The sequence below is a fragment of the Oncorhynchus clarkii genome, chromosome 5, assembly GCF_045791955.1.
Source record: "Oncorhynchus clarkii lewisi isolate Uvic-CL-2024 chromosome 5, UVic_Ocla_1.0, whole genome shotgun sequence".
Taxonomy (NCBI): Eukaryota; Metazoa; Chordata; class Actinopteri; order Salmoniformes; family Salmonidae; genus Oncorhynchus; species Oncorhynchus clarkii.
The window spans coordinates 65670416-65690012 of NC_092151.1; the positions used below are offsets into that span (position 1 = coordinate 65670416).

General features: G+C 39.8%; 3 protein-coding genes across 5 annotated transcripts; 2 read left to right on the forward strand and 1 right to left on the reverse strand.

Moving 5' to 3' along the window:
- Positions 1-518: 518 nt before the first annotated feature.
- Positions 519-6899, forward strand: LOC139409244 (inhibitor of growth protein 5-like). The gene is made up of 8 exons (XM_071154127.1): positions 519-662; positions 3705-3776; positions 3939-4105; positions 4263-4374; positions 4474-4573; positions 4666-4801; positions 4940-5001; positions 5079-6899. The coding sequence occupies exons 1-8, from the start codon at positions 626-628 to the stop codon at positions 5116-5118; spliced, it is 726 nt and encodes a 241-aa protein (XP_071010228.1). The 5' UTR covers positions 519-625; the 3' UTR covers positions 5119-6899.
- On the reverse strand, positions 3395-8539 carry LOC139409246 (centrosomal protein 19). Its single transcript, XM_071154128.1, has 2 exons — positions 8036-8539; positions 3395-7459 (listed from the first exon to the last, which is right to left on the reverse strand). Exons 1-2 carry the CDS (start codon positions 8169-8171, stop codon positions 7107-7109), a joined length of 489 nt encoding a protein of 162 aa, XP_071010229.1. The 5' UTR covers positions 8172-8539; the 3' UTR covers positions 3395-7106.
- On the forward strand, positions 7965-19574 carry LOC139409243 (phosphatidylinositol glycan anchor biosynthesis, class X). Of its 3 annotated transcripts, none has more exons than XM_071154126.1 (6): positions 7965-8062; positions 9180-9261; positions 16967-17102; positions 17264-17468; positions 17642-17742; positions 19138-19396. In XM_071154126.1, the coding sequence occupies exons 2-6, from the start codon at positions 9203-9205 to the stop codon at positions 19294-19296; spliced, it is 660 nt and encodes a 219-aa protein (XP_071010227.1). In that variant the 5' UTR covers positions 7965-8062; positions 9180-9202; the 3' UTR covers positions 19297-19396. The 3 variants fall into 3 exon arrangements, with proteins under 3 accessions (XP_071010227.1, XP_071010226.1, XP_071010225.1); XM_071154125.1 differs by lacking the exon at positions 7965-8062 and adding an exon at positions 8377-8427; XM_071154124.1 differs by lacking the exon at positions 7965-8062 and adding an exon at positions 8564-8697 and having other exon boundaries at positions 19138-19574.
- Positions 19575-19597: the final 23 nt, after the last annotated feature.

The following is a 19597-nucleotide window of genomic DNA, read 5'->3' on the forward strand; positions in this document are numbered from 1 at the left end:
AATTGCCTCCTGCAGTGTTCTTAACGCTCACCCCACTACTCACTCGGCAACAGCATGTCACAGTGAAATATTTGTATATTTAAGAGAAATGCCATGGCGGGCGCAGTGCAACAATGTTTTCAAGTAGCCCAATATCGGGAAAACCGCGGACATGGCAACCCTAGCTGCATTATTTAAACGCAAACACATTAGCTAGCACAAGACAAACAAACGGATTTAACATCTCGTGTAACTTTGACGACCACCATATTTGTGATCAAACCAGACATGTATACATTTTTTTTAAGTCGATTAAAAAAAAGTTCAATATTTACAAAATGTACTCCTCACGGCGTTCTGAGCTTGTGAAAAGCTAAATTACTTTTATCTAAGACAAATAGTCATATTAGTTTTTATTCGTAATGTTACAATAATAATGTGGGTATGATCTTTACTGTTTGAAGCGTATTCAAATATGAAGGAGCCACACCTTAAAGTTATCCAATCAGAAGAACATATTCAAACCTGTATTTTAAGCCAATGAAAATTGAGGACGTCATGAATTAGAAACGTATCTAGCGTTCGGCTAAGCTAGTTGGCAAAAAAATAAGTTTACTAGCTTGTCCTGTAAAATACAATTGAAAAGATGGCGACGGCAATATACCTGGAACATTACCTCGACAGTGAGTATCTAGCTAACTTAATGTGAACAGCTGTGCTAATTGGCTACATTTCCAATCGTGTTAGTTTAGAAGTTCGAAACTGAAAAACAAACGTTAGATAGCTTGGCGAGCTAGCAAGCAAGACACATGTTGTGTCGTTAGCGAGATTACAAATTCTCGGCATTACTAACTAGTTAATTTACTGTTATTGTTAGTTTTCTAGTAACTATGTTATTGAAGTTGTACATTAAATTCAATTTATAGCATTTCATCTATCTTTAGAGAACTAATGTTAGCTAGGGTCTATTTTTCCGCTGTCTTGGCTTATTTTGTAGCAGTAAACCAGTAACAGATTATGTTCTGGCTAGTTACTAAACTAAACGGCAACCTGTACATTAATCTGTGGTGCATGCCAGTATCATAAAATGTGGTTGATAGTACTAGTTAGTTTGCTATAGCCACGTTCCGAATAATGATTGACAACTTCCCTGAACAGGGAGCACTTTCCTCTCAATGTAACTTTGGTAAGTTGGCGGGGAAAGGGAGCGGCGCAACCTCGTTTTCTACGGCGAGTCAGGTGTACACAGGGCGGAATGTTTGATTTCAAAGTGCGTCACGAGCACAAAGTATAACCCGTTCCACATCCGCCAAAATAATCGTATTTATAAAAATGTTTAATTAATAAATCAATACAAAAAGTACATGGGAAACACGTGTGTGTGCATATAATATTAATGGACATTTGGGCTAGAGGGTACAATATCACATTACACAAGGACCTTAAGGGGAATATACACATTCATAATTCTAACATTTTTTTGTTGACAGTGTTTAAGTGTCTTAAAATATAGTTACATTTTTTTTTTTCGAGGATTTTTTTTTTTTTTTGTAAATTTGAAATATAAAATTTGGTCTAAAGAATAATGAAATGAATTACATAAAATTGATTTAACTTATTTCTATCATAAGTAAAGAATCAAAGCAGCATATCTCTCCATAATAGTGTAACATCTTCATAAATGTGTTCAATTATAAATCTACTGATGTCTTGCCACACATCCATTTACATGAATACGATGTCAAACAAGATGCAGCACTGTTTCTGGGTGGTCATTACAAAAGTTAGGCTTTTTTAAAAAACTTTTTTTTTTTTACATCTTAATATAGTGGTTTGCAAGAATTTTTATGATTAATTTTAATGTGTGTGGCAACATCTAAACTTTTTCCCAACAGACATTATCAGTAAAACCAATCCAATAATGTATAGATGCAACATCCTGTTTCCACAAGGCTCGTATAGCTCTATTGTTGTTGAATGGACTAAAAGAAAAACAAATCTTTCCTACTAATGAGTCAATCGGATTAATTGTAGGTATGTTCTCAGGGTCTTGACATGTTCCAGAATAATAAAGCAACACCTGAGGGAATGGCTTCTAAAAACAATTGCAAAATCTTTAGGTGTTACAGGAATCTTGTAAAGTGATACAAATTCCTTAGAATTAAGTAAAATACCCTCTTCATTAACAGGTTGACTCACCAATAGGATATTTCGGAACCAATATTCTTATAACAAAGAAGTATTTTTATACCGTATGTCCCGACTATTCCATATATAATATCTGTGGAGAGAAATTATGTTGATAAATTAAGGACTATGACAAGAGAACCTGATGAAAAGCAGTTTCACTGGAACTTTGTCAATATTATTATTGCAAACCAACATGAAGGCCACCAAAAGTAGAGAAGACATGATGAGGAGTAAAGTTCCACATAGAAGGGTCGTCTTAGGAATTGTTTTATCCAATTGATCTTAAAAGTATTCTTTAAAATTCAGCCCACCATACAAGTGTTCCATTATATCAGTTTTTTCCTAATGTAATGGGTACGGTTTCTCCACAGACCAAATGCTTTTCAACTTTCTATCTCTTTGCTTATTTTACCATAAAGATAGAGCGGGATATGTTAGTCTAGACCTTCAGCCTTGGTTATTAGGACTCTTCCTTTTAATGATAAGTCCCTATGTAGCCATTGATTTAGCTTCTAGTTTTTTTTTTTTATATGAGGGTTACAATTTAGTAAGCCTCTAGACTTCTGATCCTTAGTTATGCCTAAATATGTAAGTTCTTCTTTCACTGGAATACCATAATATGAGGGTGTCACACAATCTTTGACAGCCTTGAGTTCACATGTATTAATGTTAAGATATAGACCAGATGCTTTGGAAAATGATTCTATCACATTTATCGATATGGGAATCTAACTAGCATCTTTCAGGAAAAATTGTAGTATCGTCAGCTTATAATCATTTGTTTACCAGCTATGGAAATACCTTGTACAGGACTATTATTTAAATAATTTGTAAGAAGTTGGGTGATTAATAAAAATAGATACAGTGAGATGGAGAGCGAAATAAGGTGAGGTTGTCCTAACTCAAATCTAGGTGAGGTGTCATGTTTCAGTTTGATAGAGCTGTTACCATTCGTATAGAGTCTTAATAGCCTTACAGAAAAAAATCCCCAAAGCCAAATTTCTTAAGGGAGTGGAAGATAATATGAAACTATCCTCTACCAGAAAACAAGATTCTTTTGGGCGTCACGAGTTACTACAGTCATAATAATTATGGCTAAACCCTGGCTATTTCTCTTCTGATTTTAAAATGAACCTTAACCACACTTTTAACATGCCTAATCCTAACCTTAAATAAAGACAAATGTTTTCATTCATTGTTACGATGTAGCCAATTTTTATATATATATATATATATATTTTTTGTGTGTCTGGTTACTAGTGACAACCTTGTTTTCCATGGGGGAAAACATTTAGGTTGAAGTTATTTTGCTAGTACAGCTGTTGTGATCCAGCTACCTGGCTAACATTATCCATTTTGGATGTGGCCACCTGTTATCTAGTATCGTCATCAGACTGCACTGTATTCATTGTAGAAAAGTGAACATGAACCATGAGCTGTCAGCTGTGTGTTACCATCAAGTCCTATCTTGTTCTGAGGATGAAATATTGTAGTTACTGATGACTGCGTTTAACAATCATGATGTATTCCTCTAGGTATTGAGAATCTGCCCTGTGAACTACAGAGGAACTTTTCACTGATGCGGGACCTGGACAATAGAACTGAAGGTACAAAACATGAGATTGACATCAGTTAAGCTACACAAAAAATACATAACAAATTGTATTAGTTTTGATCACCTGATTTACTACATGGTTTCATGCCCATCACTATTATATTGTTCAGCATAATTCCTTTTCCAGTATTTAAATTGTCCTGCAAATGTGTAGAGAAAAAAGGAGAGATTGACAAGCTGGCAGAGGAGTACATCTCAAGTGTAAGGAACTTGGCTACGGAACAGAGGGTTGTGCACCTGCAGAAGATCCAGAGTGCTTACTGCAAGTGCAAAGAGTTCAGCGATGACAAAGTGCAGCTTGCCATGCAGACATATGAAATGGTCAGTGCTCCAACACTGTCATGACATAAAGATGTCAATACTTTCACTATTGGTTGTATAGTGTGCCAAACCTGTCATTTGAGCACAAACTAGTGTCATACTGTCACTATTGGTTTTGCATTATCTATTGACCAATCTAATTGTTTGCATGTCATAGGTGGACAAGCATATCCGCAGGCTGGATGCAGACCTGGCCCGATTTGAGAATGAGCTGAAGGAGAAGCTGGAAGTGAGCGGCTATGACAGTCCAGAAGGAAGAGGGTTAAAGAGTAAGCAGGGAGGGAGACTGTTGGTGGGAAAGCACATTTACAGCACATTTACGACATGTAACTAACTTCCATGTGCACATCTGTGAATATCTGCTTCAGAGGGTGAAGGTCGGGGACTGAGGGAGAAGCGTGGACCCAAGGGGAGAGGCAGGAAATCATCGGATGAGGATTCTCCCAGGAAGAAAAAGCTTAAAAACAGGTATAGAAAAGATTGTATAAACAAAATACTATCTATGTGTCTGCCTGGTTTTTACTCTAACTCAATGTCATTTTACCCATTAATATCTGTAGCCCAGAATTGAGTGACGCTCTCCTGCCAATGCAACCGTCAGATGTTTTGGACATGCCAGTTGATCCAAATGAGCCAACATACTGCTTGTGCCATCAAGTGTCATATGGAGAGATGATTGGATGTGATAACCCTGATGTAAGTTTTTATTGGTTGTCTTTTTATTCCAAAGAATGCTTTGAAATTAGTGGCATTTTTAGGTAGATCCAAGAAGTGAATTGAAAGATTACTGTAATCTGAATGTCTTCTTACCAATGTTTTCACTTATTCAAACAGTGCCCAATCGAGTGGTTTCACTTTGCTTGTGTTGATCTTGCTACGAAGCCAAAGGGAAAATGGTAGGTGAATCTTTTAAAGTTGGTGATTACACGCATTACTTTTTTGTACATCTTGTATTTACTCTATTCTCTTTCAGGTTTTGTCCACGATGCACCCAGGATAAGAAGAAAAAATGATCTATTTCTTAAGTACTTTTCTATAAATGTTTTTTTTTGTCTGTAGTAAAATAGTGTAATATATTTACAAAAAATATTTCCCTTTCTATTATGGCTGTGCATAAATATGATACAAAGCTTTTATTCAAAGTACTTGAAATTTGTAAAGGTTTTAGTATTTGACAAACACATTTAACTGCTGTTGATAATACATTTTCTCCATGGTTTAGTTATTTAAAAAAATTCTGTCCAAGTGTTACGATCTCATTTGTGCCTGCATTTTAGTTGCCTACCTACCTCTTGGGTTCAAGCACACACATGCAGAAAATATGTATACAACAATCTTGAATCCTGCCAAAAGATCTTAAACCAAGCAAACAAAAATGTTCACTCTGTCCATTTTTGGACTAATAAGCTATCTGGTAAAAGGTGTACTATATTTTTATATCGACTGTCAAAAGCAGTTGCCCGCTCTTGAATGTATGATGGTGATAATGGTCAGACATTTAGGAAGCTACTGGGATTTCTTTGCCAACATAACCAGCAAGCATTAAAGCACTTTGAATTAAAATCAACTGCTCACCACTAATTATTAACAATGCCTAGATACAAAATAACAAATTCTGGGGAATGGTGTTCCAAAGATATCTTATTCAAACTGCTATAAAGTATGAAAGAAAGACCAGCAGTAGCTAGGTTTCCATCCAATTTGCGACTGATTTTCATGCATATATTCTAAAATCTGCATACGAACTGCATTTCCATCAAACTTCCGATGGTTGTCACAAAAACTGTTGTGATAATGGTCTATAGACAGTTCGGACAGAGTAGGTTATATGATGAGATATAGAAAAAAGCCAGATCACTTTTAGTTGATAATAAGCAGCCAAGCATCGTTCAAATTATAGCCTTTGACATTTAGTGGAAATTTGCATGAAGCTCATCACCATATGCTCTTATCCAGCGACTTACAGGAGCCATTGGGGTTAAGTGTCTTGCTCAAGGGCACATCAGATTTTTCACCTTTTTTGGATTCTGGGATTTTTTTGTGGTTACTGGCCATTACTGGCCCAATGCTCTTAACCGCTAGGCTACCTGCCGTCTACTTAACCACCATAACTTATTTCACAAACTTCATAACTTATGACCAACTTTAACTTAACTGCCGATAAACAACGAAACATATCATTCATTGCATGACTTCAAGCTTACTGCGGTTTTTATATGGCAATATTTGCGTGTAAAAACGTTATCACCGCAATTGTGGCAATATCCCACTTTGTCTTGCGTATTTTGTTTTGGCGACATTGGGAAATGTACTGTTTCCATGAGGCCTGTCGTGAGTTTAAAAAAAAAAAAATGCGTCAGGTAATTAATCTGCATGAAATGGTTGGATAGAAACCTGGTTATTTGAAGAAATTGAACATAAATGATTCTGAGCTATTATCCACTGTAAAAAACCACTGCTATTGCTTTTGAATATTTTGTTGACCTAAAATTTTAAATGTAAAGATTCAGATATTTGATAGTTGTATGTGCTACTTTTTATTCAAACCTTACACAATACTATTGTACTTGATATAGGCTACAATGTTGACAACGACATGTGACAAGAATATTACTTTCCAAAGATTGTTACTTAATTGTTCGGGATTCTTAGGGGTTTAGCATAAACTTGTCTTTAGTTAACTGTGAATATATCAATCTTGTACAAGTATAATGCTGTTGAAACAGAGGGTCAAGGAGACATAGTATTTGTATTTTGTAAATGTAAGTTTCATATCAATAAACATGTACAACTACTCAATATTTCAATAGCATCTGTAAGGATATTAGTTAAATTTTTTATCCATGTCCAGTTGGATATGGTTGTTGTTGATGGCTTAATTGAGCAAAGGGCCAGAATAACAACTGCCCTGTGCAAAGGAATGAGTATTATTCAATCACTAAAGATCAGGTAGGGTGCTTTGTTAACAAACTGAAACACTCCCAGTCTGATCTGTGTTATTTTAAAACCCATCATCAGACTCCTCTTCATCCCAGCTGCATGGTTCCCGAGCAACCTCCCCTTTAAATTCCACCTCCAGGTCATAGACAAAGTCAGGGTCATCTTTCCGCCTTCGGTTGCGCTCAAAGAGTTTGTCCATTTGGGCCTTCTTGCGCGCAAGCTCCTCATCATCCAGCTTGTTGAGGTCCTCCTCAGGGTCCAGGCGGAGGGAGGCTAGAGTGTGCTCCAGGCTGTGGCCCTGCATGTGATCCCGCAGCACTATATGAAGCCTCTCCAGCTGCCCCAATGAAACACTCTCCAGGTATGCCCTATGCCGAATATGGTGCTTCATTCTCTCCGCAGCCATGCAGCAGTCTGTGGGTGAAATAGAATTAGATTACCTCATGTTTTAAGTATCTATATGGGTAAAACACCTTTTAGTGGTGGTCACCAACAATAAATCCTCAAGAAGAGTGCAGGTGTTCCTCTTGTGTTTTTGTGCTGGGCTTGTAATGAAACCTGTACTCTGCAGCTCTCAAATACTAGTTGGGAAAGTATTTTCAATGATCTATTGGCCTTGTGAGTTGTCCATCTAGAATTTCAGTTGTTGCATTGGACAAGTTAATAAGTATAGCAATGTGTTGCCATATGTATTGATTTGACACTAAAATAATTCGGGAGATAACTATGCCATCTGAAAGCTCTCCATAACAAGGGTGACCAGGGTAGCGTTTCCCAAACGCGGTCCTGGTTATTGCCCTAGTACTACATAACTGATTCAAATAATCAACTAACGTTAATCATTAAGCTTTTTATTATTTGAATCGGCTGTGAAGTGCAAGGTCAAAAAACAAACACCCCTTGGGGTCCCCAGGTCCGAGTTTGGAAAATGCTGGACTAGGGGATGCTCATCCTTTCTGTGATCAGCAGTGTACTATGTAGTTTTCCTACCTGAACAGTTCGAGAAGTTCCTCACAGGTATGATTCTTTTGCGGATCTTGTTTGTATCCTTAACATTACTTTCATAAATTAAAACGATTGATGGTGGGCTGAATTGAACACCGCATCGTTTAGCCACAAAAGGCATTGTTGAGTATTTTATTTTACTTATACGAACGTTTTATGTAGATTTATCAAAGTACCTCGCAAGGTAATTAGCTCGCAAACATGTTTGACATGTATACTATCTTGAGTTTTGAAAATAAACAAAATACTGAAAGGCAGGCACGCAAAAAAATCAAACGAATCGACCCAGCTAGTTTCTCAAACCTCGTCCAAATCTTGGGCTACACTCCAATTGCCTGTGCTCTATGGGTTGAAGATGGCTTCTACTTTTGTTCACAGTAGGTCAAAAAAAATGTCTTCACCGTTTTAAGATTTTCTATGTAGTTATCGCAATTAATTTAAATATGAGAATAATATATATTTGTCTGTCTTCATAATGAACCGCATATTGGAATGGGTCCTTAATTTCAGTTTGTTTCCGTAAACACATGACGTAGCTGGCTGACATTTCTAGCATCGCCCAGGGTTTTCGGAAGACAATATATTCATGTTTGTATTTTTCAGCACATGTACTGTTTACTTGGTTCTTTTTGGATCAACGCAAGCAGGTAAATGATAACACATCAAAGAAAGTCATTTTGAATAAATCCGACAATGTTAATTGAGGGCGATTGAAGGGTGATGGCTAGTAACGTTAGGTATTTAACGTAACGTTAGCTAGCGCCACTTCGATACGAAGTGCTTTTTCGTAGCAGGTAATTTAGCTAGGATAGCATTTCGCTAACCTTGACCTCAGTATCCTAACCTGCTACAAAAAAAGTAAAGGTATCGAAGTGACCTGAATTGTTTCCCAGCTAGTTAACGTTACACATCAAATGTGTCATGCCATTCGTTCAGCCAGTCTTTTTCACAGGTAGCTATGCACAGTAGCTAATCTTCAATGTATGAAGTTAGGTGCAAACAGCAGAGCCACACTGGATTGACAAATTGTCAACCAACAATATCCACACAGACAGTCACTGACCCTATGCTTTTAGATGGCTGCTAGTTTTTCATGTGATGTACAAAGCCTCTGACCTTTTTTTTGCAGACGAGAACAGCTGTGGTTTGTCCATGACATGGCTGGAGACTGTATCAGTAACGATGGATGTCAGCAAAAATGGTTTTCACAGGTAACTAACTGTAAAATGACCATCTGGCGAATAGACATCTGCAAGGTTACCAAGAGCATAGCTAATAAATGCAATTGAAAGATGTTGACATCTGATTTTGACTCCTAATCTTTGGTTACTCTGGGGCCATACTTGCGAACATTAGAAAGAGTTACATTTAAACAGTTTCTCAGTCTCAATGTGCATCAGACAATCAAAATTGTCAACATTGTAACTGGTTCCATTGGATAATCTGGCACACGTTAGACCTATGCGAACCATAGCCATGGGAAGTAGAGGTGCTGAGGGTGCTGCAGCACCCCCTGAAATTGAATTTAAAATATAATATTAATTTAAATATATATTAGATTTTTTTCCTCAGAGGTAGTGCACTGGGTCTTCACTAGTCTTGTATAATTTCTGTGTTTCGCCCACCAAGCGAGGAATTTTTGTATGGAGGTCAATGAGTGTGTTGAATTAAAAATATAAAAAAAGGAAGTTTCCTAATGCTTATTAAGTTGTTACGAGTGTACTGATAAGTAGGACATGTGACATCCCGGCAACTTTGAGAAAAAACACTTTATATTGCCGTTGTCTCTACAAATTCATGGCACAAGGCTAGTAGCATAGCATCTCCATCGAAGACAGGCGGTTGACATCAACAACCCACATTGAATATTCAAAAAATATTACAATAATCAGATGTATCCACCAATCCAAAGACAGGATAGACGATAGATATTAGAGGTTGACCGTTTATGATTTTTCAATGCCGATGCCGATTTATTGGAGGACCAAAAAAGACGATACCGATTAATCGGACAATTTTTTAAAATTTTATTTGTAATGACAATTACAACAATACTGAATGAACACTTATTTTAACTTAATATAATACATCAATAAAATCAATTTAGCCTCAAGTAAATAATGCAAAAACAGTGTTGAAGAAGAAAGTAAAACTGCAATATGTGCTATGTAAGAAAGCTAACGTCTCAGTTGCTGAGAACATGAGAACATATGAAAGCTGGTGGTTCCTTTTAACATGAGTCTTCAATATTCCCAGGTAAGAAGTTTTAGGTTGTAGTTATATGACTATTTCCCTCTACCATTTGTATTTCATTAACCTTTGACTATTGGATGTTCTTATAGGCACTTTAGTGTTGCCAGTGTAACAGTATAGCTTCCGTCCCTCTAGTTAGCGCGCGCTAACTAGCTAGCCATTTCACTTCGGTTACACCAGCCTCATCTCGGGAGTTGATAGGCTTGAAGTCATAAACAGCGCAATGCTTGACGCACAACGAAGAGCTGCTGGCAAAACGCACGAAAGTGCTGTTTGAATGAATGTTTACGTGCCTGCTTCTGCCTACCACCGCTCAGTCAGATACTTGTATGCTCAGTCAGATGATATACAACGCAGGACATGCTAGATAATATCTAGTAATACCATCAGCCATGTGTAGTTAACTAGTGATTATGATTGATTGTTTTTTATAAGATACGTTTAATGCTAGCTAGCAACTTACCTTGGCTTACTGCATTCGCGTAACAGGCAGACTCCTTGTGGAGTGCAACTAGAGAGAAGCAGGTCGTTATTGCGTTGGACTAGTTAACTGTACGGTTGCAAGATTGGATCCCCCAGACTGACAAGGTGAAAATCTGTCGTTCTGCACCTGAACAAGGCAGTTATCCCACCGTTCCTAGGCCGTCATTGAAAGTAAGAATGTGTTCTTAACTGATTTGCCTAGTTAAATAAAGAAATGTAAAAAAATATAAAATAAAAAAAATCGGCGCCCAAAAATACCAATTTCCGATTGTTATGATATCTTGAAATCGGCCCTAATTAAAAGGCCATTCCGATTAATCGGTCGACCTCTAGTAGATATACAGCCCACCGTACCGCTTTGTTGACAACGACTCCCATTTTTAGGGTGGAAAGACCTGTATCTTGCCAGTATATCCATAATCTTTGGCTGACCTCACCAGAAAATAATCACTGTCATATGGATCAAGTAATGCAACAGCCAATTAAATATTAACGTAGATGGACTTGAACAAACACTTTTCATAAGAGCATTATCATCCCACAGATTCCAGTAAGTGTTTAATTATTTTAAAGAAGTTTATCGTGAGTCCGGACTCAAACCCACAGACTTGAACCCACGCAGGCGAGTTCCACACTAAAGGAAAGTTTATCATTCTACAGTACACCTGCCAATCAACGCATTCTATTGCACGCTCTATGCCTAATTAAAGGACCCAACCCCAGAGGAAGATGCTGCCATTATTTTGATGTCATTTCCTGTTCTAGAGAGGAAATGCATGTTTAGGTTCCACCTCCTGAAGAATGATGAAGACCACTTATACATATTCACAAATTCCATCTGGAGTTGATAAACATCAACAAATGGGGCACTGACAGCTGTCAGTGTAGCTAGCTAGCATGATATCCTTATCTAGCTAACTAATGTTATCTGTTGCTGTTTATTTTACGACGATGTATTCAAAAAATTAGCCAGCTGGTTCTGGATTTGTCATCTTCCATAATTGCGGCCTCAAATCCGCAATAGAAATAGTTAAGGGGTGCAAACTAATGTTATTCTATTTTAATTTGCTCCATGGCTCAGGTGGCCAAGTGGACACAAGGCTTTTTGGCTCATCTCTGTTGCCGAGAGAAATTACTTTGCAGCTGTTTTTGATTAATAAAGGGGTGGCAGGTAGCCTAGGGGTTAAGCATTGGGTTAGTAACAGAAAGGTTGCTGGTTTGAATCCCTTGAGCACGGCACTTAACCCTAATTGTTCATGTGAGTCGCTCTGGATAAGAGCGTCTGCTAAATGACTAAAATGTAAACAATGCCATGCTGATGGGTGTTAACATTCAAATAAAACCTAGCCATGAAACTAAATAGGAAAATACATCACATTCGCACAGATTTGCACGAAGTGGGCAGTTTGAATTTGTTACATCATCCCATATATATCATACTTTGACTAAAATTATGACTTGTTGACGTGGGTAAGCTCTGATAGTTTGTATTAAGTGTATTTGTACTGGTGTGGGCATTTTTAATAAGACCATTCAGTGGTTTCAGGGTATGTTTACAACTGTAAATAATATACAAAATGTAGCAATTCAACAGCAAATGCTGTTTAGCCTGCACATCTTTTAGAGCATGTCAAATCAAAGTTGATTGGTTACGTACACAGATTTGCAGATATCGCAGGTGCAGCAAAATGCTTGTGTTTCTAGCTCCAACAGTGCAATAATACCTAGCAATAAAATACACACAATCTGGGAAAACATTTTAAAATTAGTCTTATAGGATGAACCATGACTAGAATACAGTATATACATATAACGTGGTTGAAACAGTATGTCAAGATTATTAAAGTGACCCGTGTTCAATGTACATAGAGCAGCAGTCTCTAAGGTGCAGGGTAGAGTACCGGCTAGTGATGATTGTTTAACAGTCTGATGGCCTGGAGATAGAAGCTGTCTCTCAGTCCCAGCTTTGATGCCCCTTCTAGATGGTAGTGGGCTGAACAGGCTGTGGTTGAGGTCCTTGATGATATTCTTGGCCTTCCTGTGACACCGTGGCGTGTAGATGTCCTGAAGGGCTGGCAGTGTGCCCCTGGTGAGATGCGTTGGGCTGACCGCACCACCCTCTGGAGAGCCCTGCGCTTGTGGATGGTGCAAAGCCCGACAAGATGCTTTCAATGGTGCATCTGTAGAAGTTTGTGGCTTGGCCCCTAAGACTCTCACATTTCTTTAGCCTCCTGAGGTTGAAGAGGCACTGTTGTGCCTTCACCACGCTGTCTGTGTGAAGGGACCAAACTTGATGATTGAGTTGGCAACGTGCGTGGCCACACAGTCATGGGTGAACAGGGAGTACAGGAGGGGGCTGAGCACGCACCCCCAGTGGGGGTCCCCGTGTTGAGGATCAGGCTGGCGGAGGTGTTGCTGCCTACCTTCCCGACTTGGGGTCAACCCGTCAGGAAGTCATTGCTTGCCTTATTGCGCAAATGATTTCCATTTTTCAAATGGTTAATTCCTTTGGATCTTTTTTTCACTGTGCTCATCTCTCTGTCCTGTGCAACTACACTGAACAAAAATATAAATGCAATATGCGACAATTTCAAAGATTTTTACTGAGTTACAGTTCATATAACGAAATCAGTCAATTGAAATCAATTCATTAGGCCCTAATCTATGGATTTCACATGACTGGGAATGGCGATATGCATCTGTTGGTCATAGATACCTAAAAAAGTAGGGGCGTGGATCAGAAAACCACTTAATATCTGAAATGACAACCATTTGCCTCATGCAGGGCGACCTCTCCTTAGCTTATAGCTGAGCAGGCTGTTGATTGGCCTGTGGAATGGTGTCCCACTCCATTAATTAATCTGTGAAGAGCAGACTTTTCCAGCGTGCCAGTGGCCATCGACGGTGAGCGTTTGCCCACTGAAGTCTGCTGCGAAGCCAGTCAGTCAGGTCAAGACCCTGGTGAGGACAACAATCACGCAGTTGAGACGGTGTCTGACAACTTTTATTTTTTTTCTCTCAAATAAAAACCTGGCCCGAGCGAGATTCAAAGTCAAGGCTGTCGTACCTTGCTGTCTCTGGGCTTACCGTCTTAGTGGATCACACCACTAATTTAAGCCTTATTCACACTGGCAGTTTGACTCATCCTATTTTGGATTTGAATCCTATGTGATTCTACATTTTGATTTTTTTCTGCATTCTGAACAGCCAAAAAGCACATGGAATCGGATATTTCAAACCACCATTGATTCCTGGCCATGCGACATGTCTGAACAGTCAAATCTGATTTATTTGGCATACTGTTATTTTGACAAAAACATGTGGTAGCTAACTAGCTTGTTAGTTGTTTACAAAAAAAATGGTGAACGTACTAGAAAGTTTAACAGCTAGCTAGTTGACTGCTGTGGTTAGCTGAAAAGGACGTGTTTTAAAAGTTGGATCTTATTCTTTGAGGCTTTAAGTGTTCATACACTGATTTTGAACACTCAAAGCAACTGGGAAACGTCCATGGCAGGCATGGTCACCTTAGCTTGCTAGTTGCTACATAACTTCTAAGTGATAGGAGGCACAAGCACCACCACCAATCAGCCTCCACCACTGCTCACACACCCATCATTACTATGACTGCTAGCGTAGTCATGTCTGCAAATGACAACCAATCTGATTTGGTCACTTGCAACTTGCTGTTTGGACAGTCAGTAATCCAAAACGTACACAGTATTTGAGCATTTAAGGTCTGCAGTGTGAACAAGACTTTAGTCATAGCAGTAAGGGTAAATTACTGGTATTTGACAAGACCATGAGTGTACGAATATAAACTTACATGTTGTATAATCAAATGTGATTTGTCACATGCGCCGACTACAACAGTGAAATACTTACAACCCCTTAACTGCATTGTTGGTAAAGATGAGTCAAGAAAATATTTACAAAATAAACTAAAGTAAAACGAGTAACACAATAACGAGGCTATATACAGGGGGTACCGGTACCGAGTCAATGTGCGGGGGTACAGGTTAGTTGAGGTAATTGAGGTAAGATGTACATGTAGGTAGGGGTTAATGTGCAGGGGTACAGGTTAGTCGAGGTAATTGAGGTACTATGTGCATGTAGGTAGGGGTAAAGTGACTATGCATAGATAAAACAGTGAGTAGCAGCAGTATAAAACAAATAAAAAGGGGGGGGGGGGGGTCAATGTAAATAGTCCGGGTAGCCATTTCATTAATTGTTTAGTAGTCTTATGGCTTGGGGGTAGAAGTTGTCAGGGAGCCTTTTGGACCTGGACTTGGAGTTCTGGTAACGCAGAGAGAAGTCCGTTTTTGGTGGCTGGTGTCTTTGAGAATTTCTTTGGGCCTTCCTCTGACACCACATAGTATAGAGATCCTGGATGGCAGGAAGCTTGGCCCCAGTGATGCACTGGGCCGTACGCACTACCCTCTGTAGCACCTTATGGTTGGATGCCAAGCAGTTGCCATACCAGGCGGTGATGCAACCGGTCAAGATGATCTCTGGTGCAGCTGTAGAACTTTTTGAGGATCTGGGGATCCATGCCAAATCTTTTCAGTCTCCTGAGGGGGGAAAAGGTGTTGTCGTGCCCTCTTCACGACTGTCTTGGTGTGTTTGGACTATGTTAGATTTGTTGGTGCTGTGGACACCAAGGAACTTGAAGCTCTCAACCCGCTTTCTACAGCCCCCTCGATGAGATTAGGGGTGTGCTCGGCCCTCCTTTTCCTGTAGTCCACGATCATCTCCTTTGTCTTGCTCATGTTGAGGGAGAGGTTGTTGTCCTGACACACACTGCCAGGTCTCTGACCACCTCCCTGTAGGCTGTCTCATCGCTGTCTGTGATCAGGCCTACCACCGTTGTGTAGTCAGCAAATGTAATAATGGTGTTGGAGTCGTGCTAGGCCACACAGTTGTGGGTGAACAGGGAGTACAGGAGGGGACTAAGCATGCACCCCTGTGTGGCACCTGTGTTGAGGATCAGTGTGGCAGATGTTGTTGCCTACCTTTACCACCTGGGGGCAGCCCGTCAGGGATCCAGGTGCAGAGTGAGGTGTTTAGTCCCAGGGTCCTTAGCTTAGTGATGAGCTTTGTGGGCACTATGGTGTTAAATGCTGAGATGTAGTCAATTAACAGCATTCTCACATAGGTGTTCCTTTTGTCCAGGTGGGAAAGGGCAGTGTGGAATGCGATTAAGATTGCGTCATCTGTGTATCTGTTGGGGCGGTATGCAAATTGGTGTAGGGTTTCCAGGATGATGGTGCTGTGAGCCATTACCAGCCTTTCAAAGCACTTCATGGCTATAGATGTAAGTGTTACGGGGCAGTAGTCATTTAGGCAGGTTACCTTGGTGTTCTTGGACATGGACTATGGTGGTCTATTTGAAACATGTAGGTGTTAGACTCGGTCAGGGAGAGGTTGAAAATATCAGAGAAGACACTTGCCAGTTGGTCCCCGCATACTTTGAGTACACGTCCTGGTAATCCAGCTGGCACCTCAGCCTTTTGAATGTTGACCTGTTGAAAGGTCTTACTCTCATCGGCTACGGAGAGAGTGATCAGTCATCTGGAACAGCCAGTGCTCTCATGCTTGCTTCAGTGTTGCTTGCCTCGACGTGAGCATGAAAGGCATTTAGCCCGTCTGCTAGGCTTGCATCACTGGGCAGCTCGCGGCTGGGTTTCCGATTCTTCCTAAATCTGTATTGCTGTGAAAGCACACGTGTGTGAAATAGATAGGCAGAAGCCTGGGATTTTGTAATGTATTCAAAAATGTTGTCTGTTAGTACTAATAGCTTGTAGTCTATTTAAGGATGCATCAATGCAATATTGTCACACAACATTTTGACACAGACCAATGGAACAAAAGTAAACCAGAATTTGTAGGTTTAAAATATCTCACTGGTTACCAAGGTTGACCTATTTTAAGAAATGCCATTGGTTGGTGGATATAAAGTGTAAGATATTTGATAACTGATTATTCTGCATCAGCCTATCTGGTGAGGTTAGCATAGGGCTAACGTATGCCAGTTTATCTGATAGGACCAACAACATTGTACCTGGTCCTATCACGTGCAAGTAAATTGACAATTGTAATTGGGTGACGCACATTTGAGACTTGAGAAGCTGTTTACTTTTTAAGTGTTTCTAATGTTAGGAAGTATGGTCCCTCTGTTTTTAGAGACCTGGTCACCACAGTTGACTTCGGTCCTGGTTTTCCAGATGGCCTCGAGGCTCTGCTTGTTCACAGACTACCCAGTGGGATCTATATTGATCAATACCAACTTGCATCTCTGAAAGAGGACACTGGTTTACAGGTAAAAAATGACAATGACCGTAGCATTATACAACCACAGTACAGAAAAGTACAGGATAAAATTATTATACCCAACTCCATCTGCCAATTCTGAGATCTATGTTAGGCCAAACCTAATACATGCTATGCTAAGTAACACATTTGATGATCTTTTTCTGTTAGGTGCTTTTGGGTTCAGCAGTTGACTTGGAGGCTCCAGCACACACATCTGAGGAATTCCTTGTTCTTGTGTATCCTGCTCTGGACCAAGGAATTCTCAAAGCAACACTCCCTATCCATGGCCGTTATCACAAGCCCTCTCTTGCAGGGAAGAGATTTGAACTTGTTGAAATTCAACTTCCAAAGCTAATACTCAGGACAGATACATGTGAGTTATTGTGTTTATACCTTTTACGCATAACCATACTTCCCAATTTCCTTCAGGGAGATTATACTGTGTCTGTAAATAACATTAACCTTTGGTTATTGGAAGTGGACCAACTTATTTTATGGCAAATATGCTTGTTTTTACCATTATAACTAGTTTTATTTTATTTTAAGGTACACAGCTCATTTCCTTCCCTCCTTACAAAATTGTGGACGCACCCTGCACTGTCCACAACTTAAGCATATGCCAATGGCTTGAGATCCAACATCTACAGGTAAATCAATCAGCCAATGACATTGTTGCATACACTACATGACCAAAAGTATGTGGACAACTGCTTGTCGAACATCTCACTCCAAAATCATATGGAGTTGGTCCCCCCCGTTGCTGCTATAACAGCCTCAACTCTTCTGGGAAGGCTTTCCACTAGATATTGGAACATTGATGCGGGGACTTGCTTCCATTCAGCCACAAGAGCATTAGAGGTTTTGCACTGATGTTCGACTGCGAGCCAGGCCTAATCACCTGTGTTCCAATTCATCCCAAAGGTGTTCGATGGGGTTTGAGGTCAGGGCTCTGTGCTGGCCAGTCAAGTTCTTCCACACTGATCTTGACAAACCATTTCTGGATGGACCTCGCTTTGTGCATGGGGGCATTGTCATACTGAAACCGGAAAGGGCCTTCCCCAAACTGTTGCCACAAAGTCGGAAGCACAGAATCGTCTTGAATGACATTGTATGCTGTAGCGGTAATATTTCCCTTCACTGGAACTAAGGGGCCCAGACCGAACCATGAAAAACCGCCCCAGACCATTATTCCTGCTCCACCAAACTTTACAGTTGGCATTATGGATTTGGGTAGGTAGCATTCTCCTGTAATCCGCCAAACCTCAATTAGTTTGTCCAGACAGCCAGCTGGTCAAGCGTGGTGACATTAGGCTTGTGTGCGGCCATGGAAACCCTATTCATTATTGTGCTGACATTGCTTCCAGAGGCATTGTTACTCTGTAATAATTGTTGCAACCGAGGACACACTATTTTTACGGCTCACAGAACGTTGGTCCGTTCTGTGAGCTTGTGTGGCCTACCGCTTCGTGGCTGAACCGTTGTTGCTCCTAGACGTTGCCACACAACAATAACAGCACTTACAGTTCACCGGGGCAGCTCTGGCAGGGCAGAAATTTGACGAACTGACTTGTTGAAAAATTGGCATCCTATGACGGTGCAACGCTGAAAATTACTGAGCTTCCTCAGTAAGGCCACTACTGCCAATGTTTTACTATGGAGATTGCATGGCTGTGTGCACGATTTTATACACCAGTCAGCAACGGCAAATAGCCGAATCCACTAATTTTTAGGGCTGTCCGCATACATTTGTGTGTGTGTTTTGGTAACACTAAATGATGTTTGGAGTCCACATTTTTTTTACTAGGTAAGTCAGTTAAGAACAAATTCTTATTTACAAACCCGGACGACGCTGGGCCAATTGTGCGCCACCCTATGGGACTCCCAATCACGGACGGATGTGATGCAATGTAGTGTTGAATGTATCATTACTATCATACTTAGTAACTAACTTGTTTATTTTCAATAACAATGTTTCAAAACGTACCAACTGTGAATATGAAAATGACTTGAATCCACTTATCCAAATGTTTATTTATTTTTAGGAGCAGGATCCTGTGAGTTTGGAGATACCACTTGGTGATGGGTCTCTGGTGGAGCCTGTGTGTGCTGGAACTCTGCTTGTCACGCTGCTGTGCTGTGTCATCCTTTCAAGAAGTATCTGGATGCATGGTGTTTTTTTAGACAATGTTATACTGATTTAATAATGTACTGTACAGTAAGAAATCCCCAGGGATTAATTTGCAACTAGACTATTTAGCTTTTTCCCAATGACTTTTTAAAACATTAAATAATTGGCACACTGCTTCCATATGTTTTTGTGTCATCAAAGAACCGTTGATTGGATCCTTGAAAGTAATGTACCATACATTGACTCTGCTATATGGCACTGTAGGCCTATAGACATGTAGAGTTGAACAACCTCAACCAAAATGCTGTTTGAACCTGGGTACCTTCACTAATAAACTGTACTGCAGATAAATTCTAATTTTTATCACCAGGAAA